We start from the raw sequence: 23,304 nt of genomic DNA on the forward strand, positions 1-23,304 counted from the left end.
AGGACAGCCCTGTAAAGAGGCGGGGCAACACGTATTATCAAAACAAGATAGACGTCCATCTTTCATTTCTATAATACGGTCGCGGACGCCCAAATCTTGACATTTAAGTCGACCTTAGAGATGGTCGTCCTTAGGTCGTTTTTGAGATGGTCGCCCTCGGTTTTCGGCGATAATGGAATCCAAAGACGTCTATCTCAAAAACGTCCAAATCCAAGCCCAAATCTAAGGTTGTGGGAGCAGCCAGCATTCGTAGTGCACTGGTCCCCCTCACATGCCAGGGCACCAACCAGGCACCCTAGGGGGCACTGCAGTGGACTTCAGAAATTGCTCCCTTACCTTGGGTGCTGAGCCCCCCAAACCCCCCCCCCCCCCCCGGTCCACCTGCCTGAAGTACACTGCACCCACTACAACTGCTCCAGGGACCTGTATACTGCTGTGATGACCCTGAGTATGGCATTTGAGGCTTGCATAGAGGCTGGCAAAAAAGTATTTTTAAACTTGTTTTTTATGGTGGGAGGGGTTAGTGACCACTGGGGGAGTAAGGGGAGGTGATCCCCGATTTCCTCCGGTGGTCATCTGGTCAGTGTGGGCACCTTTTTGATGCTTGGTCGTGAAAAAAAATGGACCAAGTAAAATCGTCCAAGTGCTCGTCAGGGACGCCCTTCTTTTTTCTATTATCGGCCGAGGACGACCATCTCCTAATCACGCCCCAGTCCCACCTTCGCTACCCTGCCGACACACCCCTGTGAACTTTGGTCATTCCCGCAACGGAAAGCAGTCGAGGGTGTAAAAAAAATCAGCTTTCAATTATGCCGATTTGGATGACCTTGCGAGAAAGATGCCCATCTCCCGATTTGTGTCGAAAGATGGGTGTCCTTCTCTTTTGAAAATAAGCCTGATGGTAAACATTTTTTAGGTATATTAAAAGCAGGAAGCCGGTAAAAGAATCAGTTGGACCACTAGATGACCGAGGAGTAAAAGGGGCAATCAGGGAAGACAAAGCTGTAGCGGAGAGATTAAATGAATTTTTTGCTTCGGTCTTCACCGAGGAAGATCTGGGTGGGATACCAGTGCCAGAAATGGTATTCAAAGCTGACAACTAGAAGAAACTTAATGAAATCTCTGTAAACCTGGAGGATGTAATGGAGCAGTTCTACAAACTGAATAGTAGCATATCTCCTGGACCAGATGGTATTCATCCCAGAGTACTGATAGAACTGAAAAATGAGCTTGCGGAGCTATTGTTAGTAATATGTAATTTATCCTTAAGATGGCTTTGAAACGAGCACGCCGAAGAGGAAGGGGAAGCTTAAGGGACCTCCTCTCCCGAAACAAGAAGTCCCCTCATCTTGCCAAGCATCTATCTCAACCTTTTTGGTTATCAACCCCGAATTTGGGCGCTTCTGCTTCTGGGGCTAGGAAGAGCCCCGGTTTAAAGGGCGATTTATCGCTCAGCCCTGCGGGACCAGCTATCCCTCCACTACCACAGCCAGACGAGGCAATTGTGCCAAGACTACATGCAAATGCAGCCTCAAAGGGGAGGCGTGCTTCGATCAGGGAAGTGGCTAAAGGGAATACTGCTGAGGTTACGATCCCTCAGCCTGTACAGAAGAGATCCAGCAGTCTTTGAACATGGCGTCGGGGGAGGCTATGGTACAAGCTACTTCAGCTTGCTATACTCAAGAAGAGATTTCCTTATTTGCCTCAGCGATTCAGCCATTGAAAAGACCACAAGAAATATCACTGGAATCAATTTGGACTGCCCTTGAAACCCTGCACAAGGTTTGTTCCTCTTTTGTATCTGTGTCTTTAAATAATTCTGTGCAAGTACGAGAAGTCAAGAAAATTATTGAAATTTTTTTTACTAAACAATCTAAACTGGAAACGGACATGGTTAAAATACAAGGGATATACTGTAGTATTTCTGGGGTAACTTAAAGGCCTGGTTTCTATGTTGTATAAACCTCATCAAACAAAAACCGTTTTGAAATGCACATAAACTATTTTTATTTTATTTTTCCTATGCAGTCTTAGTGAATAAAAAATATGCAAAATATGTTTAAACATATTTTGCATATTTTTATTCACTAAGACTGCATAGGAAAAATAAAATAAAAATAGTTTATGTTGCATTTCAAAACGGTTTCTGTTTGATGAGGTAAAATACAAGAGAACCAAGCTCAGTTTGCAGAGGACAGATTACTTATTCATCGTAAAACTGAAAATTTAGAGAACATAACGAGGAATCTTTTTTTGTTTTGTTACATTTGTACCCCGCGCTTTACTCAAAACGTATACCACCAAGGGAAATATTTCATAAGTTTCTAAAAGAGAATTTTAAATATCCAGACCACTCTCTTCCACCTGTTCAGAAGTTATATTATCTGACTACAATACTGAATTTACAGGACAATCGAGTGAGACAGGAGGATCAAGTGCAACAGGAAACATCTATGAATATATTAGATATTTCTACTTTTTTGGAACAGTCTAAAGAAGAAGTCAAAACTAGAGCTACACTTTTGGTCTCTTTCGTATTTCTACATGACAAAGAAGCCTTATTGAGACTATATTTTCAAAAAGCCCAATCTGATTTTTTAGGTGGGAAAGTGTTAATTTTTCCTGATATTTCCAAATGGACTCAACAAAGGAGAAAGAAATTCTTAGAAATGAGACAAAAGGCTTTATTACTGAATGCTCGTTTCCAGTTACGGTTTTCCATGTAACTGCATTCTTTTCTTTAAAGATAAAAATGTGTTTTTTGAACCTCTTCAATTGCGCAGCTTTCTGAATTCTCAGGGTAGCATGGGAGAAGAACCAAATGTTTAGCTGTTCAAGAGTGTAAGAGGGAAGACTACCTATATCTTGGTATTATTTCCTTTATTCCAACTTCCTTTGGACTCATTCAAAGATCCTCTCAATTGTGGACTAACTAGCCAAGTAATGAAACGTTTACTGTTATATTTTTTTTCAGAGTGCAATTTTCTTGGATCTTGGTGTTTTCTTTCAAAGATTATTGTATCTTTGTAGTAATTAAATTTCATAATTTAAAAAAAATTTGAGTGTGGTACCAGAAGACTGGAGGGTGGCCAATGTAATGCCGATTTTTAAAAAAAGGTTCCAGAGGAGATCCAGGAAATTATAGACCGGTGAGTCTGACATCAGTGCCAGGCAAAATGGTAGAGACTTATTAAGAACAAAATTACAGAGCATATTCAAAAGCATGGATTAATGAGACAAAGTCAACATGGTTTTATTGAAGGGAAATCTTGCCTCACCAATCTACTACATTTCTTTGAAGGGGTGAACAAACATGTGGATAAAGGTGAGCCGGATGATATTGTGTATCTGGATTTTCAAAAGGCGTTTGACAAAGTACCTCATGAAAGACTCCAGAGGAAATTGGAGAGTCATGGGATAGGAGGTAGTGTTCTATTGTGGATTAAAAACTGGTTAAAAGAAAACAGAGAGCAGGCTTAAATGGTCAGTATTCTCAATGGAGAAGGGTAGTTAGTGAGGTTCCCCAGGGGTCTGTGCTGGGACTGCTGCTTTTTAACATATTTATAAATGACCTAGAGATGGGAGTAACTAGTGAGGTAATTAAATTTGCTGATGACACAAAGTTATTCAAAGTCGTTAAATCGTGGGAGGATTGTGAAAAATTACAAGAGGACCTTACAAGACTGGGAGGCTGAGCATCTAAATGGCAGATGACGTTTAATGCGAGCAAGTGCAAAGTGATGCATGTGGGAAAGAGGAACCCGAATTATAGCTACGTCATGCAAGGTTCCACGCTAGGAGTCATAGACAAAGAAAGGGATCTAGGTGTCGTCGTTGATGATACATTGAAACCTTCTGCTCAGTGTGCTGCTGCGGCTAAGAAAGCAAATAGAATGTTAGGTATTATGAGGAAAGGAATGGAAAACAAAAATGAGGATGTTATAATGCCTTTGTATCGCTCCACGGTGCGATTGCACCTCGAATATTGTGTTCAATTCTGGTTGCCGCATCTCAAAAAAGATATAATGGAATTAGAAAAGGTGCAGAGAAGGGCGACGAAAATGATAAAGGGAATGGGACGACTTTCCTATGAGGAAAGGCTAAAGTGGCTAGGGCTCTTCAGCTTGGAGAAAAGGCGGCTGAGGGGAGATATGATAGAAATAATGAGTGGAAAGGAACGGGTAGATGTGAAGCATCTGTTTACGCTTTCCAAAAATACTAGGACTAGGGGGCATGCGATGAAGCTACAATGTATTAAATTTAAAACGAATCAGAGAAAATATTTCTTCACTCAATGTGTAATTAAACTGGAATTCGTTGCCAGAGAATGTGGTCAAGGCGGTTAGCTTAGCGGAGTTTAAAAAGGGTTTGGACGGCTTCCTAAAGGAAAAGTCCATGTAGAACATTATTAAATGGACTTGGGGAAAATCCACTATTTCTGGGATAAGCAGTATAAAATGTTTTGTACTTTTTTGGGATCTTGCCAGGTATTTGTGACCTGGATTGGCCACTGTTGGAAACAGGATGCTGGGCTTGATGGACCTTTCGTCTTTCCCAGTATGGCAATACTTATGTACTTGTGTAGCTCTCAATCTCCAACATATAGCTCGAAAGAAGGGCATACTGAACTTCTTTCTGCCCAATATATAAACAAGGGTCTCCTGTGACAGAGACAGCCCTTGCTCCTCCCTGTACTCTAAAACACCAGAGGGTCTCCTGTAACAGGGACAACTCCTTCTATATCTCCCTGTACCCTAGCACACCACTGTGCCTCCTATAACAGGCACAGTCCTGCCGCACCTCCCTTTTCACTTTTGGGTTAGTGGATGCAAAAACAGTCTCTCAGTTGAGCTTATGGAGAGAAAAGTTATAATAAAGTTAAAAAAAAGCAGTCAGAGGTTCCCTTGTGAAAGGAGGAGAAGGGAATGAAATGTAAAAAAAAAACAACCTGTAAAAATATAAGTTAGGGAAAGCCAGTACTCAACCCAAGGAGGTTTAATGACAGGAGATGGCATGATGTCAAAAAGTGGAGGCTGCCCCCTCGCGCAGCTGCCATAACAAAACTATTGCTATTGAAAACAATAGCAAACTTGTGAGGTTTTATTAAATCTCTTAGGTTTTGCATTCTCTCTGTTAAAGAGGGAATTAGGTGTGGGGGTGGGGGGTTGTAAGGGGAGTTGGGGGAAGGGGAGGGTTGGGGAGTTTGAGAGGTCTGTGAAGGAGGGGAGGGTTATGTTCAAAATGTATTTATCAGTGCTTCAGAGGAGCTTGCTTTGTTTTTTTCAATGCTCCACTATACGCCTATATTTTTTTTCTTATAACGACAATAAAGATATTTCTAAATAAAAAGAAAAAATAAAGGCGCATAGCACAGCACTGAAATCCACAATACAGTATTGCAAATAAAGCAAGCTCTGGATAGCACTGACAAATACATCTTGAATATAACCCTCCCCCTTCATAGACCACTCAAAAACTCCCCAACCTTCCCGCCGATCTCCTCCTAACAGAGAATGCAAAACCTAGGAGGTTTAATAAAATCTCACAAGTTTACTATTGTTTTCAATAGCGTTATCAATTGTTTTGTTCTGACCAAAATGGTAGCAAGCTCCGCCCACTGGCTTCAGCCCAGATAATAGGTGAGATAGGCTTATGCTGCCTCCTGTCATTAAACCTCCTTGGCTCAACCTGATCTAAAGCATTACAACAGGTACATAACCAGGCAGACTAGACTAGAAGGTCCCAGTGGTTCTTTTCTATTGTCATATTTTGTATTTCTATCTGCCATTTGATGATACCCAGCAAGAACTGGGCCACGATCACCAATTTATGTCACTCAGGCTACTTCTGTAGTCAATAGCATATTTAAAGAAATGATGTATGGCTTGGCTACGTCACAAGTCTTGATATGACTGGTTGAGTTTTTCAGTACTCACATCAGATAGAAATAAATATAAAGGGAGAAAAAAGACCTCATAAGTCCACAATAATTCAAACCACTTCTTATGGTAATAATACCTCACGGACGACAGACTAATCATTGGTCTGAAAAAAACTCCCCAAAACACTTCTTTTTATTTTATAACAAAACTTTTTTTTTAGTTTTTAATTTTTCTTAAGATCACTCCAAAGTGATTCATAGAAAGGCACACTTTTCTTTATCACTTTCAATCTCCTGACAGGCCCCTTTTCACTAAAGTTTCTTCACAAGAACACCGTGTGCTTTAACTTGCTCTGAAAAATTAACACAAAACTTGCGCTCATGTTTCAGTCAAAGCATCTCCGACTGAAACATGAGCGCAATTTTTGTGTTTAAAGGGTTGGCATGCAGCAATGAGCTTGCTGTGCACCAATCCAGAACTACTGCCAGGCTACCGCAGGAGCCCGACGGTAGTTCCCACTCCCAGCATGTGCCATTTCCGGAGCTACAGTAATTTTTTTGGATTTTTGTAGCGCTAGAACTTAACCAATTGTAATCAGGCCCCGCCAGAGCCCTTACTGCCATCTCAATGGGTGGCAGTAAGAGCTCCCTTCCGAAATGACCATGCGGTAAGTGGCTCATTTACCACACGGCCATTTCTTTCCCCCAAAAATGGCCAGCCCTCTACTCGCTGTGGTAAAAGGGGGCCTCAGCACGCAACAAAAACACATGCTGATGCTAGCGAAGGCCCCCTTTGACCACAGCTTAATAAAAGGACCCCTAAGTTAGTGAATATTACTTTACTAGATTTGAAGGGTCTATTACTAAGGTGCACTAGCATTTTTAGCTCGCACTAAAAATCAGCTGGCGCTAAACACTGAAATGCCCACAGGAATATAATGAGTATCTCAGCATTTAGCACCAGCTGATTTTTATTGTAAGCTAAAAACACTAGCACACCTTAGTAAAAGACCCACTTGGTGATTTAAAGCTTGGGATAGAAGATAATTTGTATATTTGTTGATAAAAATCTTTAATTCCATTAAACAAAGTAATTAATAGCAGATTTAAATATTCTAACATTGTTTTTGTTTAATTTTAGTTGTCAGAACCCTGTATAGTAGGTATTAGATACTAATCAGGTCTACCGTACATCATTATATTGGCTCTTTCACAAGGCAGTGCAGAGCAGTGTATCTCAGACATTGGGCTAGACCCACAGAATGCTCTCAAAAATCATAGTATCTGAAATTTTTCAGCCAATTTGCAAGGAATTTGATACATGGTTACTGTATGCAAGCAGCCAATTTATCACTTAAAATTAATTCTTATTTTCTGTTCTATAGATTTGCAGACTCAGAATCTCAGGGGGGGGGGGGGGGGGGGACTGTTTAGAAGATGTTTAATTGGACCTCACTTTGGGCTTTTCCTTCAGAACCAGGAAAGCAGCCTAGAGGAATGAAAAGTAAACTCAAATAAGTAAGCATAAAAACAGAGAACCTGAGGGCAAATAAAGGCCACATGGCTAATCCAGTCTGCCCATCTATACCAACTACTAAGCTCTACCATCCCCAGAGATGCCAAGGCGGTGAGGTTTTTCAGAGGGAGATTCAGGGCATGCCCTCAGCTCCACCCCACCCACAGCTCCACCCCTGCACCCCTCGGCACCAGCAGTTGCCTTCTCTTCCAGAAGCAGGAAACACCTTATTAAAATGTCATCACCTGCTGCTGTGGGACTGGTCCTACAGCAGCAGATGATAATGTTTTATTAAGCGGTCTCCTGCTGCCGCTGGTAGTGGAAGATGCTCAGCAGGAGATCCAGGCTCCCCAGTGGAAGTGCAGGATATGACCGGCAAAAGCGGGAGTCTCCAGCTGAATGTGGGAGACTTGGTAGGTCTGTATCCCTTTCTCTCCATCAGAGATCCTTTGTATTTGTTCCATGCTTTCTTGAACTCTGACAATGTCTTTCTCTCCACCACCTCCACTGGGAGGCTCTTCCAGCATTCATAACTCTTTTCCAGTAACAGGCCCACCTTCTGAGCATTTATACCTATCTCCCTATCCCGTCTTTCTTCCATTTGGGCTTGATGTTATAACAGGACACCTAGGGCCCGATGCACAAAGCTTACCGTGCTTGCAACATTTGCTTTAGACTGGTTGCAGCTGGTCCAAAGCAAATATTATTTAGTGTCTAATGCACAAAGGGGTTCTGCATGGCTTTAACTGTTCACTGTAGCAGCTACTGATAATCCAATGCAAATGTATTACAACGAGCTCATCAGTATTAAAATGAGCATTCCATGCGATGCACAGAAAGGAGCACCTACCTTTAACTTGCAAAATTTTCTAGCAGGTCTGGAGCTGTTGTGTGAGGGCGACTTCTGGGAGAAGCAGTCTGCTTGCATTTTTCAATAGCGGGAGGAACAAAACAGTGTGGAAGAAACAGAGAACAGCTTAGAGGGGGTGGAGAAACAAAAGCAGACAGCCAATCAGCTGGGGAAAGCCCCTGTGATGCCATCAATCAAGGGCAGCCAGAGGGAAAGCAAGCAAGCTGCGGGAGGAAGGTGCAGGAGAGCACTGCAGGAAAAAGGAGGGAGTTGGGGCAGTGGAGCCAGCTTCAGACACTGCAGGGGAAGAGTGCAGCAGAGAGACAAAATGATTGCTGAGCATGCGCAGAACATGGACACTTACCGAGAGACTGTTCTGCACACATGCTAGGCGCTTTCCCTACTGAGCCGCTTGCAGAATTTCTGTGTATCTCATTTGCATGTGATTCCCTTTCAGCATCGGTCGCTGTTTAGAAAAATCAGTAAGTTCACCCACGGCTGCCGTATTTAATGGCGACTTTTGAGCATCGGGGCCCTAGGTAAGAAATCCATAAGGTGCCTATTTTGAGTCTATTCTATGCAAGCATCAAAGGCACCTATGGGTTTTTATAAAACAGACACCCAGATCTAGTCCTGATAGTGAACTCATAGACACTTCAAAGAAGGTGGAAATGTCTGTGTAGTATGTGCATGTACATACCAATTTTATAAAACACACGACTAAGAAAGTTAGGAAACTGTGTTTATGGCCTCAAAGCAGCTTCGTAGGGAGATAAGCTCCATCCGGTGGAGACTAAGATGGCGGATTCATGCGGCACCGTGAGCCCTCAAGGGAACAATGTGTGGACGGCTGAGTTGGTGGCGGAGGTTAAGACGGCGGTGGAGGAAGCGCTAGATTCTAAACTGCAAGTCTTGCTCGATAGAACCGAAGAGGTTCATGAGCGTTTGGACAGTATGTTTGGAACTTGATGAAGGTTTAAACAGATCTTCGACGCTGGAGGAGCAGACGCAAAGCTTGGCTGGAGAACAGAGTCGATTACAGAGAAAGATGGCAGATTTGGAGAACAAATTTGACGATTTGGAAAATCGCTCAAGGAGAAATAATTTGTGATTAGTGGGCTTACGCGAATCGGTTGGGGTCTCCGACCTCGCGGGATTTCTGGAGTTGTGGTTGCCGTCAGCGTTAAATCTTGGAGACAAGATGCCTCAGTTTCAAATTGATCAAGCTCATCGGTTGGGGCCCTTAAATTCTTCAAGAGAGAAACCTTGGGTGGTGATATTAAAGATACTGAATTACATACATAAGCAAATGATCTTGCGTGCCACTCGAGGAGGAACAGCATTAACATATCAAAATGTCAAGGTATTATGTTTCCAAGATTACTCAATTCAAGTTCAGCAGCAGAGGAAAGCTTATGGTCCGGCCTGTTCTGCCTTATATAAGATGAACATTCGATTTGCCCTGCTTTACCCAGCAAAACTTAGGGTCATCCATGAAGGTAAAACTTCTATATTTACCACCCTGGGAGAGGCTCTAGGTTTTGTGGAATCTTTACCTCTGGTCTCCTCTTCACTGGATGCAGCATCGGGAGCCACATGAAGTGTCATATTAATTCTGGGCAATTTTACTTGTGACAATAGATTTCTTGTGGAAAATCTGGTTTCCTGTTTGATGTTGGTACATTGGAGTTAATCAGAGAGGTGAGATGGCGTTATAGCACTAAGAGGCCAAGGCGCAGCATTATCAGACACTTCTAATGTATGATCAACAGTAAAGGGGAATTCTGCCTTATTGGGGAAAGAACGCTGTGCTGCTCTCCATCATTTGTTGAATCAGACTTCCTTTCACTGGAGGTAGCTTCAAGAGACATGTATAATACCCCATATAGGGGGGACATACAGCCATAGTACTTTGGGGGGGGGGGGGGGTGCACGGATTGCCAACTTGAGTAGTTGGACTTTGGGTAAAGATGGTCTAAAAGACAGAGCCTACTATTTAGTTTGCATTGGGCTTGTGTTTGCTAATGCTGTTTTGTATTTGCTGTCTCTTTCCTTCCTCTATTGATTGTTTAGGCCCCACCTTCAACCCGTTGCCTTCTTCCGTGGTTTTTTTTTTCCCTCTAGATTTGCCACCCCTGTTATTTCTCTCTTTTTCCCTTCTGCATACTAAGTTCTTATACAACATTCATTGGATATGGGTGTGTCAATTGGGCATATTAAGATGCAAAAGCGATTTGAATCTAATGTGGCATCTTCTATACTGTCACCTTCGAATGTGTTGCATTACCTTATTGTTGATATTGGTTAAGTATCAGAGGTTTGGAGAAACTCTGAGCTTAGGATGGGGTGACTATCGTAGAGGCCAGATGGGGGGAGTTGGATGTGATGGTTAATATTTTAATTATATAATTTGGTTATTTTTTTGCGATAGGGTTTTTTGGTTTTTTTTTCCCCTCTCTTCCCTTTTGTATGGGTTTGTATGGTGAGGTAGTAGAGTTGTGTCAGTTGCCATGGATACAGTCATGTAGCGTGAATGGGGAGGAGGAGGGTGGTTGAGGGGGATAAGTTTCATAAACAGATAGAGCTGGATGTGTGTCTGGGTGTGAGTACTGTGAGTTATGCCATTTATGAAGTATTCTGTTTAGGCGATGGGTGGTTATGTGGGGGGCTTCAGTGTTGTAGGCACATAGGATCTGGTATTGTTAGGGACAGATATTAGGGTGGTCGGGTCACTGTTCTGTGAATGGGTTAGAATTGAGGAGTGGTAGACTAAGCTTAGAGGGCAGTTTAATTGGGTCAGTAGAGGACATTCTGTGATACTGGGGCAGATTTCTTGGAAGTAAAGGATCATACATGGGGAAGGGGTGATCTAGTCGTGGTAACTCTCTAGAGAAGGAGGGGGTTAGCTTGGAGGGAGGAGGTTTCTTAGGGTATTTAGGGGTGGGGGATTGAGGAAGAGGTTGGTATAGGGGGGGTATTAGGATGATTTCTGAGGAAGGGAGGGATGGGTGGTTCCACATTGAATTTTTACAGGGGACTTATGAGGATCAAGGATTGTGGAGAAGACATCAGTAGTATAATTGGGTGTGTTGGTGGCTGGGACGACATGCCCGGATGCTAAGACAGATGAGCATGTTTTGCTGGTTGTACTTGGGGAGTGTCACATGACGACTTGGAAATTATATTCATGGAATGTTGGAGGCATTTCGACTCTGATAAAAAGGAAATAAATTTTGCATATAGTCTGCATAGGAAAGGAGCTACGATAGCTTTTCTTCAAGAGACTCATCTGAGCATGGTAAATTGAACACCTGGTGGGTAGGGGATTACATTGAAGCCCCAGCAAAGGGGGAAAATGCAGGGGTTATTATACTGTTTCATAGAAGACTACAGATAGAGAAGAAATCAGTTGAAGTGGATCCAGAGGGCCGATATATAATTGCACATCTGAACACTGATGGCGTCCCTTATGTTCTGTGTAATGTTTATGCTCCCAATGTCTATGATAAAAAATTTTATACTAAACTCATATAGAAGTTACACCCTTTTATGGACGTTCCAACAGTTATAGGAGGAGATTTTAATGTTGTTGCGGACCCTCTTTTGGATAAATCACACCCACCGGGGGGAGTTCGGTATGATGGTTCTAAGGGGATACCATTGCTCTGCTCTGCCTTAGGATTGGTCGATGTATGGCATCTGTTGCATCCAGGTGAGAAAGATTTCACCCACTTATTGCGGGCTCATCAAACCCAATCCCGTATAGATTATATCTTACTGGGGGAAAGCCTTTTTCCGAATATTCGATCGGCCACAATTGATCCTACAGTTACACCGGATCATGTCCCTATTTTGGTGGAATTAGGGAGAGGGCAATTGGGTAGCTTATTTAGAAGGTGGGTATTTCCATTAGATTTGTATCCCGACCCGGATTTCCAGAATTATCTTAAACTTAAGTGGCGGGAGTATCAGGAGTTCAATATAGAGCTCTTTTGTTTTGGGAGGCGGCTAAGGCAGTGTTAAGAGAGGATATCATTGCTTATAGCATCACTAAATGGAAGAGACGAGATGCGGCCATATTGCAATTGGAAAAGCAGGTCATTTTATACCGCCGGCATTATGGGAAATGTCCCTCGGAGGAAAACCGGGATCGGTATTTAGCTGCCCAAAGCGCCTTGAATGAATTGATACATCAAAGAGCAAAATAACTGGCCCTATATTATCAATACCAATTACATAAATATGGGAATAAAGCTGGCCGGTTGTTGGTGCGTTTGGCTAGACAAAATAGGGGAACTAGAAGAGTGTTGACCATGCGGGATGCATCAGGGAAACTGGAACATAGCGATGGTGAGATAGTGCAGATTTTTCGATCGTACTATCAGGTGTTATATAATCCAAAGGAAGAAAATGAAATGGAACCAGAAGTGTATTTAGGTAGTTTGGACCTTCCTAGGGCCTCGGAGATCCAGATAGCAACCCTTAATACCCCAATAGGTTTAGATGAAGTGGTGTGGGCGGTTGGAAGAAGTGCGCTTTGTAAGGCCCCGGGGCCTGATGGGTATAGAGCAGAATTTTATAAACTGATGTTACCAGACACAGGCAGCTCCTTGTGACTCTGGGCAAGTCACTTAACCCTCCATTGCCCCATGTAAGCTGCATTGAGCCTGCCATGAGTGGGAAAGCGCGGGGTACAAATGTAACAAAAATAAATAATATAAAAATTCAACATCTTTTAGTGAAATTGTTTAATATGCCGGAATAGTTGCGTATGGCGGAGATTGTGTTTCCGAAGCCAGGGAAAGATCCTACTTCTCCTGAGTCTTATCGTCCTATGTCTCTGATTGGATATGAGGCGAAGCTGCTGGCGAGTATCCTGGCTAACAGGCTGGCGCGCATCTTGCCTTCGCTGAAAGCGGAACCTCAGGTTGGATTCATCAGGGGGAGACAAGCGGTCAAAAATATTCGTACTATTCTGGCTTCTTTAGAGCAGGTGCAGGCGACTCGTACACCCACTTTGCTTGTCAGCTTTGATGCCAAAAAGGCTTTTGATTGAGTCATTTGGGGATTTTTGTTTGCAGTGTTACGGACTCATGGGATTGAAGGTTTCTTTGCACAGGCTGTACAGGCATTGTATATGGCACCATCGGCTACAGTACTAGTTAATGGGCAGATCTCTGAGGCGTTCACTATTTTAGGTGGTACGCGACAAGGATGTCCACTATCTCCGTTATTATTTGCTTTGACTTTGGATCTTTTGATCAGAGAGATTGTGAGCAATCCAGAGATTAGGGGGGTAGCTTTGGGATCCTATGAATTTAAAATTTCTGCTTTTGCTGATGATCTGTTAGTACATTTAATGGTGCCGGATAGTTCTCTCCCGGTGCTCTTGGAGAGCTTTGCGGAATATGGCTCCTTCTCTGGATTTCGTCTTAATATGTTTAAATCGGAAGGGTTGCCAACTTTCCCGGAAGTTTGTAGTTGCTGGAAGGGGGTGTTCCCTCTGAAATGGGCCTTGGGAAGTTTTAGATATTTAGGCATCTTGTTACCTGCTGACCCCCGCAAGCTTTACAGGACTAATGTGGACCAGTTGCTTAATGATACACGATTACAACTGGCTGCCTGGCACAGTTTACCCCTATCTCTAAGTGGCAGAATCAGTTTATACCGAATGACTTTATTTCCTCGTTGGATGTATGTGATGAGACACTTGCCTCTCTGCTTATTGAAAAAGGATCTTAAAGTTCTTAGACGCTTTCTTGTACATTTCTGTTGGGGGGGGGGGGGAACCTAAACTCCCCCTTGAGAATTTATATGGTCATTGGAGAAATGGTGGTTTGGGATTACCTAACATGAGGCTATATAATCTAGCATGTCTGTTCCGACACCTAGCGGACTGGGTGTTGGGTACAGATCACTATACGAATTGGTCCTTAGAAAAGGAGTTATTTCTCCCGATTCATCCTCATTATCTTTTGCATGCATCACAGCAAAGTTTATCTCCCAGATGGAAAAAACATAGTCTGTTACATTCTATAAGACATGCGTGGAATTTTTTATTACGGGCTTTGAAGCAGGATCCTTGATGCACCGACTATCTGCCATTAGTGGGGAATTTGGATTTTGGAACGGGGCAGGCTAAAGGTATATTTCATAAATACGCAGCGCAGGGGATATTTTATGTTGCTGATTTATTACGGATGGACGGCACTCTGCAGAGGTGTCTGGAAGTGCTGCGAGAACTTCGGCCGCACCCTCTAAATTCCTTTGCATATTTGCAGGCTGCTCATTATTGTCACGCCCTTGGGTCGAGATGTTCGAAAGGGGTATTTTCTTTGTTGGACAATTTTTTTTCGGCTGTCGGCTCAATTTAGTATTACAGTAACAAATCTTCATAAGTGTATTCTTCAATTGCATCCTGCTATGGATTTTGCTCTGCTGGCGAGTCGATGGCGCGAGGATCTTGGCTGTACTATGCAGGAGGGGGATGTTTTATCGTTAATACAGCAGATTCCAAAACAGATTTAAAGTTCTAATTATAGGGAGTGTCAATTTTGAATATTAACGAGATCCTATTTCTTGCCTCGACAGGCGTACAATGCAGGTTGTCATGAGATAAAAAACTGTGCCAAATGTGGAGATCCTAGATCCACTTTGGTCCATGCTCTGTGGAGCTGCCCACCTATACAACACTACTGGATTGTCCTGATTAGATATTGGGAGCCTTTTTTACATAGAAAGATTAATGTATCATCGACGCAAATTATTCTTGGGCAGAGAGGATGGGAGGCTACTTACACTGGTGGAGAGTGGGCATTTATATATAAGGCGGCGGTGGTGGGGAAGAAATGCATCCTTCAATATTGGACACAGGACACTGCGCCTACTTTTTGGGCATGGAAGAGTGCATTTCACTCCTTACTACTTATGGAACCAAGTGATGAGCGACTAACCCCGAGGCGTAAGAAAAAGTTTTGGTCTATTTGAAAACCGTATGTTATGGCTTTATCCCCTAGAGTATGCAGTCTTCTCACGAATCAGTCCCATATGTAATAGTAACATAGTAGATGACGGCAGAAAAAGACCTGCATGGTCCATCCAGTCTGCCCAAGACAAACTCATATGTGTATACCTTACCTTGAATTTGTACCTGTCCTTTTCAGGGCACAGACCATATAAGTCTGCCCAGCAGTATTTCCCGCCTCCCAACCACCAGTCCCGCCTCCCATCACCGGCTCTGGTACAGACCGTATAAGTCTGCCCTCCCCTATCCTCGCCTCCCAACCACCACCCCCTCTTCCCCCCAACTGCTCCGCCACCCAATTTCAGCTAAGCTTCTGAGGATCCATTCCTTCTGCACAGGATTCCTCTATGCATATCCCACGCATGTTTGAACTCCGTTACCGTTTTCATCTCCACCACCTCCCGCGGGAGGGCATTCCAAGCGTCCACCACCCTCTCCGTGAAAAAATACTTCCTGATATCTTTCCTGAGTCTGCCCCCCTTCAATCTCATTTCATGTCCTCTCGTTCTACCGCCTTCCCATCTCCGGAAAAGATTCGTTTGCGGATTAATACCTTTCAAATATTTGAACGTCTGTATCATATCACCCCTGTTCCTCCTTTCCTCCAGGGTGTACATGTTCAGGTCAGCAAGCCTCTCTTCATACGTCTTGGAACGTAAATCCCATACCATCCTCGTAGCTTTTCTTTGCACGCTTCCATTTTTTTAACATCCTTCGCAAGATACGGCCTCCAAAACTGAACACAATACTCCAGGTGGGGCCTCACCAATGTCTTATACAGGGGCATTAAAACCTCCTTTCTTCTGCTGGTCACTCCTCTCTCTATACAGCCTAGCAATCTTCTAGCTACTGCCACCGCCTTGTCGCACTGTTTCGTCGCCTTCAGGTCCTCAGATACTATCACCCCAAGATCCCTCTCCCCGTCCGTGCCTATCAGACTCTCCCCGCCTAACACATACGTCTCCCTTGGATTTCTACTCCCCAAGTGCATCACTTTGCATTTCTTCGCTTTGAATTTTAATTGCCAAACGTTAGACCATTCTTCTAGCTTCTTCAGATCTTTTTTCATGTTTTCCACACCCTCCGGGGTGTCCACTCTGTTGGAAATCTTGGTGTCATCTGCAAAAAGGCAAAAACTTTACCTTGTAACCCTTCGGCAATGTCACTCACAAATATATTGAACAGAATCGGCCCCAGCACCGATCCCTGAGGCACTCCACTACTCACCTTTCCCTCCTCCGAGCGAACTCCATTCACCACCACCCTCTGGCGTCTGTCCGTCAACCAGTTCCTAATCCAGTTCACCACTTCGGGTCCTATCTTCAGGCCGTCTAGTTTATTTAAGAGCCTCCTGTGGGGAACCGTGTCGAAAGCCTTGCTGAAATCTAAGTAGATGACGTCCATAGCACGTCCTTGATTTAATTCTCCTGTCACCCAGTCAAAGAATTCAATGAGATTCGTTTGGCACGATTTCCCTTTGGTGAAACCATGTTGTCTCGGATCTTGCAACTTATTGGCTTCCAGGAAATTCACTATCCTTTCATTCAGCATGGCTTCCATTACTTTTCCAATAACTGAAGTGAGGCTTACCGGCCTGTAGTTTCCAGCTTCTTCCCTATCACCACTTTTGTGAAGAGGGACCACCTCCGCCGTTCTCCAATCCCTCGGAACCTCTCCCGTCTCCAAGGATTTATTAAACAAGTCTTTAAGAGAACCCGCCAGAACCTCTCTGAGCTCCCTCAGTATTCTGGGGTGGATCCCGTCCGGCCCCATGGCTTTGTCCACCTTTAGCTTTCCAAGTTGTTGATACACACTCTCTTCTGTGAACGGCGCTCTATCCACCTCATTTTCAGGTGTACTTTTGCCAGTCCCTCTCGGTCCTTCCCCAGGGTTTTCTTCAGTGAAAACAGAACAAAAGTATCTATTTAGCAAATTGGCTTTTCCTTCATCATTTTCTACATAGCGTTTTGTTGTATCTTTTAGTCTCACAATTCCCTTTATAGTCTTTCTCCTTTCACTAATATACCTGAAGAAGTTTTTGTCTCCTCTCCTTACATTTCTAGCCATTTGATATAAGTGGTTGAGATGGGGGGGATACCTTGGGCGGGGGAGGGGGAGGAGGTGTGTTAGGTAGTGTATGAGAATGGATGGGGGAGGTTTGTTGGATGTGGTGAGGGCTTCTACTGATTGAATAAGGTTATTCTATTAAGGGGGGATAAAAGAGTCTACGTCCTTCTTTGAATCGCCCGCCGATCTATGTTTCACCTACCCGTTTAGATGTCTTGTTCTTGCCCTCTGGAACCCTAGGCTGGGGTGGGGGGTGTTTGGGCCTGGGAAGAAGAATGTATTAGGTCTGCTTAGAAGGCCTTTATTTTGATATATGAAATATTGGAAAATGGATACCTGTACACGTTACGTTGTGTTTGCACTCAATGGATGGATGTGCACAGTTTATACCTGTTATGTGTTGCACCTTTGTTCTATAATAAAAATGATTTTCAATGAATAAAACACACAACTGCATTGCAACTCTGCCCCCACTATACCCAACTACCATGGGAATGCCTATAAACCAGATCAAATAAAAACAGACAACTTTCTATATGCCTACACAGTTGCACAGTTTTATGACAGCCTTATTTTGCATGTAAAACTGGCTTTAGAAGCAGAAAAAGTTTTATAAAGTTACCCCCTTTTTGTCTCTGATGAAAATGCCTAGTAAACAGGGAGCTGGACATGTAATATTTGCACCTACTTCTGTATTTCCAACACTAAAAAGGAGACAGACCACCAGAGGGCGCTCGTGAGTTGCCCTGCAATATAAACCACCAACCTACCAGCTGCTGTTTCCCAGCAGCTCTGGAGAGTCCTACAGATTTGGTATCTATATCGCCTGCTTCATTGTCCTGTGCCCCCCCATACACATATACATCAGCAGCTGCAAATCTGTACCTGCCCCCTTCAGAATCCTGCAGGGAAATACCAGAGTCTCGGTCTGGGTCATTTTGCAGCAGTCCTGGAATCCATAAAAAGGAAAGTGAGGTCAAGACTTCAGTATGTGGTTAACATGGAACATTACATAGAATACAGGGAGAATAATTTTATGTGATGGTGCCTGTGTAAGTGCACTTTGAGGTACCTATATTAGGTGAATTTTATAAAGACAAGTAGGCACAAATTTGTCTTTAGAAAATATTAGCAAAAGCAGTAGAAATCGTACTTTGAATGCTGGTGTAGATATTTACACACCTATAATTTTTAAGTATTAGCGTATTTTAAAATCTGTGTGTGTATATGTGCATCGCCCCCCTCCCCCCCCCCCCCCCCCCCGCACACACACCTATTGGCAAAAAAATGCATCATCATGTCAAAGTGCATTCTTTTATACCAGTCAGAGATAGGAAAATTATTTTAGAACATCTGGGGGGGGATCTTTTTTTTTTAGAGACATTAGTGAGCACAGAGTGCTCAGAGGCTCTAGCACGGGTGACAACATGCACACCAAACATTAGCGTAAATAGCATGCCTAATGTAGTCAAATGGATGTTACCTGATAATTTCCTTTCCTTTAGTCACAGCAGATGAATCCAGAGACAGCTGGATTGTGACTATCTACCAAAAGATGGAGACAGAGCACCGATTTGTACTCTGTCTTACTGCATGGTGTGCTCCCAGAGTCTTCAGTATGTCTCATAACAAAGCATAGGAAACAAAACGTGAAACATGTCTCCTTCCACACAATCCCCCCAACAGTCATGTAAACAGAACCCTGAAAACCAAAAACACAACAGTGAAACCAAACCAAAGTTGCAGTTTGCACTTCCGCAGACACCCGACTCCATCCAGATATTTCCTCTTCAGCTCGGGGTGGGACTCTGGCTTCAACTGCTGCGACTAAAGGAAAGAAAATTATCAGGTAAGATAAAATTTTTCATTCCTTACTCTCAGCAGCAGATGAATCAAGAGAGAGGTGGAATGTGGCAAAGCAGTACTTAAACAGAGTGGAAAGCTGAAACTCTCGCCACCAGAATGGAAGCCCCAAATGCCGCCTCCGTGCGAGCGGCCACATCTACCTGATAATATTTAACAAAAGTACGTGCAGACACCCAATTCGCCTTCCTACAGATTTCATCAAAAGCCACTAGTGATACTCCAAGATGCCGCCAGCACCCAAGTGGAATGAGCACGAAGCCCCACTAGCAGCGTGTGACCCACCAGGACACAGCGAATCACTCGCCTGATGAATGTTCATGGGGGAAAAATGTAGAGGACTGACTCCGGCCATGGCTGAAGCAGGGCATCAATGCCCTCCGACCCAAAGCCCCTTCTGCTGAAAAACCTGAGGGCTTTCACAATGTGGTGTGTCGCCATGAGGTCTATCACTGGAACCCCCCACTTCTGTACGATTAAGCAGAAGGATGCTCCCGAGAGTTCCCACTTCTCTGGGTCCACATTGTGCTGACTAAGGAAGTCTGTTACATTCTGTGCTCCCGCTATATGGGCGGCTGACAGCTGAGATAGATGCTGCTTCACCCAACTCAGCAGCAAGTCTACCTCAAGCCAGAGCAGTGCTGCACGTGCCCCCTTAGCGGTTGATGTAAGCTACCATAGTCATGTTGTCAAAGAACACCCGAACCTACTCCCCCTCCACCAGGCAGGTGAATGCTCGAAGAGCCAGATGCACTGCCCGGAGATCCAAGCGATTGATTGACCATTGAGACTTGGCCACCGACCAGAGTCCCTGTGCATACTGGGACCAACAATGCAACCCCCCACCCGGAGAGGCTGGCATCAGTGATCACCAATCGGGAGTGGCTAATGGAACTCTGCTAGTCAAGATTGCTTGCTCGCAACCATCAGGCCAAATTGGCCTTTGCTAACGGCAGCCACCGGAGACATTGCTCATAATCCTGGGAAAACTGGCTCAATAGGGAGAGCTGTAAAGGACTCATGTGAGCCTGAGCCCATGGCACCACTTCCAACGTCGCCGCCATGGAACCCAGCACCTGCACATAATCACAGACTCTGGGCACAGAAGACCGCAGCAACCGAACAATCTGTGACTGCAACTGGTCCCATCATTGGCTGGGCAAAACACCTTGTACTGCATGGTGTTGAAATACACTCCGAGATGCTCGATAGATTGACATGGCTGGAGCCAATTCTTGCTCAAATTGATAACCCAGAGATTGCAAGAGGTCCATGACCCTAGCTGTTGCTCTCACACTCTTTCACCAAGATGATGCCCTGATGAGCCAAACATCTAAGTAAGGTGGACTCTAATGCCCTCCTTCTGCAACGCCGCAGCTACCACCATCATGACCTTGGAAAAGGTTCAAGGGCTGTGACTAGACCGAAAAGGGAGAGCTGGAAACTGAAAATGCCGACCCAGCACTGCAAAGCGAAGGAAACGCTGATGAGCAGGCCAAATGGGAATATGTAAATATGCCTCCAAGGTCTAATGCCGTGAGAAACTCCCCTGGCTGAACCACCAAGATCACTGATCAGACTGTCTCCATGCGAAAATGACAGACATTGAAACAGCGGTTGACTCCCTTGAAGTCCAAGACCAGACAGAAGGACCCCTCCCCCCTCCATTCCTGGCAAGGGATGGGAACAATAACTCCTAACTGGAGAAACCGCTGCAATGTGTCCTGCACTGTCACCCACTTGTGGCCGCCAGTGCACAGGGAAACCAAGAAAGAATCTGTGACAGGAGAGAAAAACTAATTTGTACCCATCTCAAATAAATTCCAAGACCCACTGGTCTGACATGATTTTGGCCCACTCTTCGTAAAAGAGAGGCAGCCATCCCCCTATGCCCAGGATCAAATGGGCCGAGACACCATCATTGAGAAGGTTATGGGGCAGAGGGAGCTCTAGAAAAGGCACCCCCGGATCGCCTGTCCGGCCAAAAGGACTGTTTCTGCTGATACTGAGATTGCTTAGAAAAGCCAGAGAATACCGGCTGGTATTTTTTACTATTTGTAAAACAAATCTTAGGCTGTCCAGTCTTTCTGGAAGGATGGGACTTGTCTTCTGGCAGACGCTGAGCCTTGAAATCCCCCATCTTTCACCAGTTTCTTCAAGTCATCCCCAAACAAAAGCTTGCCCATAAACTGCAGCCTAACCAGCCATTGTTTGGACGCTGTATCCATTGCCCAAAGGCGCAGCCACAACAAACAGCGTGACACTACTGCCAGGGACATCTGGCCGATGAATGCACCAGACCATACAAAACATCCACCAAATAGGCCAGCTGGGTCTCCACATCCAGAAACTCTGAGGAAGACTGAGCCCCGGTCTCCATCAGGGCATCTGCTGCCTGTTGCACCCATGAAAGGCATGCTCAGGCCACAAAAGAGCCGCAGACCACTGCATGCAGAGCCAGAGCCGAGATCTCAAACAAAAGTTTCAAATCTGACTCCGGCTTGCGGTCCTGGACAACCTTAAGAGCTATGGCTCCTTCAACTAGTAAGGTAGTCTTTTTTGTGACTGCCGCCACCACGGCATCCACCCTCGGCAACGCCGCTACAGGCTCCTCCTGAGCTACCGGACAGAAGCGAGACATCGCCTTGGCCACACAAAGGCTAGCCTCTGGCGTAGCCCACTAAGCAGACAAGCTCCTGCATAGCCTCATGGACTGGAAAGGTCTTCGGTGGGCTGCGGACACTAGCCATCTTAGGATTAGCTGCAAGGCACCCGGACCACCATGGGATCATCAGGATCCTTTCTGACAAGCTCCCCCTCCTCTAGGTTTTCCAACCTACACAAGGAGCGGGAAAGTACAGACAAATTCCTTTCTGAGAGGACTAGGGGCAAAGGAGCAGGAGACCCCCTCATCTGAGACGGACTCCAAACAAGGTCTTTCGGATCCACCAGCTGCTTGCATAGACGGAGGGTCAAAAGAAGGCCCAGGAAGCAGCAACACTGCTTCAGAAACCAGCTGTGCCCTTTTTTAGAGGAAAGCTCTGTCTAAGAGCAATACAAATTCCAGAGAAAATGGGACCTCCGGTTCTCTGCCCTCTGGACCTCTCAGAGGTGCCCAGTACTCAGTCCCAGCAAGCGGAGCACAACCCAAGTTCACTCTGGGACTCATAACACACTCCCCAATACCACGGAAAGGAATCAAAAATGGCAGCAGACACCGCAAATATAGAGGGGAGAAGGAGGATGCACATCCCGAGTGCAGGAAGCACTCATGTCTAAATTCGCTGGCGCACTGACGGGCTCCAAGGCTCACTTGGACAGGCCCCCAACGCTGTTCTCCGCTTACTACAGCAGGAACAGCATTCAAGTAATTCCGCAGCCATCTCTGGGACCAAAGCTGGAGTTCACCCCCAAGAAGAAATAAAAGAGGTACACTCACCCTAAGGAGAGCCCAGTGAGCTTATTTACGAAAGAGATGGCCGGCCATCTTCCGACACAAATCGGGAGATGGCCGGCGATCTCTTGAACCCAGCCAAATTGGTATAATTGAAAGCCGATTTTAGCCGGCCCCAACTGCTTTTCGTCGCGAAGCCGGCCAACCTTCAAGGGAGGGTACAGAAGGCGGGATGGGGGGGGGGGGGGGGGCGGGACGGGAGCGTAGTGACGAGATAGCCGGCTTCACCCCATAATGAAAAAAAGATGGCCGGCTCAGACGAGCATTTCGCTGGCTGCACTTGGTCCATTTATTTTTAGGTCCAAGTCACAAAGAAGTGCCCCATTGACCAGATGACCACTAGAGGGAAACGGGGATGACCTCCCCTTACTCCCCCAGTGGTCACCAACTCCCTCCCACCCAAAAAAAATTACAAAAAAAAGTTTTTTGCCAGCCTGAAATGTCATACCCAGCTCCCTGACAGCAGTATGCAGGTCCCTGGAGCAGTATTTAGTGGGTGCAGTGCACTTCAGGCAGGTGGACCCAGGCCCATCCCCCCCCTACCTGTTCTACTTGTGGTGGTTAATGTTGAGCCCTCCAAAACCCCCCAAAACCCACTTGACCCACATGTAGGTGCCCCCCTCCACCCCTTATGGCTATGGTAATGGTG

The 23,304-nt window shown here is 44.9% G+C and overlaps 1 protein-coding gene across 1 annotated transcript in view; it reads right to left on the reverse strand.

The window, feature by feature from the left end:
• Positions 1-23,304, reverse strand: part of KIAA1614 (KIAA1614 ortholog) — a 105,889-nt gene that overhangs the window by 67,519 nt on the left and 15,066 nt on the right. The window contains 1 exon segment of the mRNA XM_030207022.1: positions 18,224-18,287. Within this exon segment, the coding sequence (XP_030062882.1) occupies positions 18,224-18,287 (64 nt within the window).

The sequence above is a fragment of the Microcaecilia unicolor genome, chromosome 6, assembly GCF_901765095.1.
Source record: "Microcaecilia unicolor chromosome 6, aMicUni1.1, whole genome shotgun sequence".
In the NCBI taxonomy this organism is placed as follows: domain Eukaryota; kingdom Metazoa; phylum Chordata; class Amphibia; order Gymnophiona; family Siphonopidae; genus Microcaecilia; species Microcaecilia unicolor.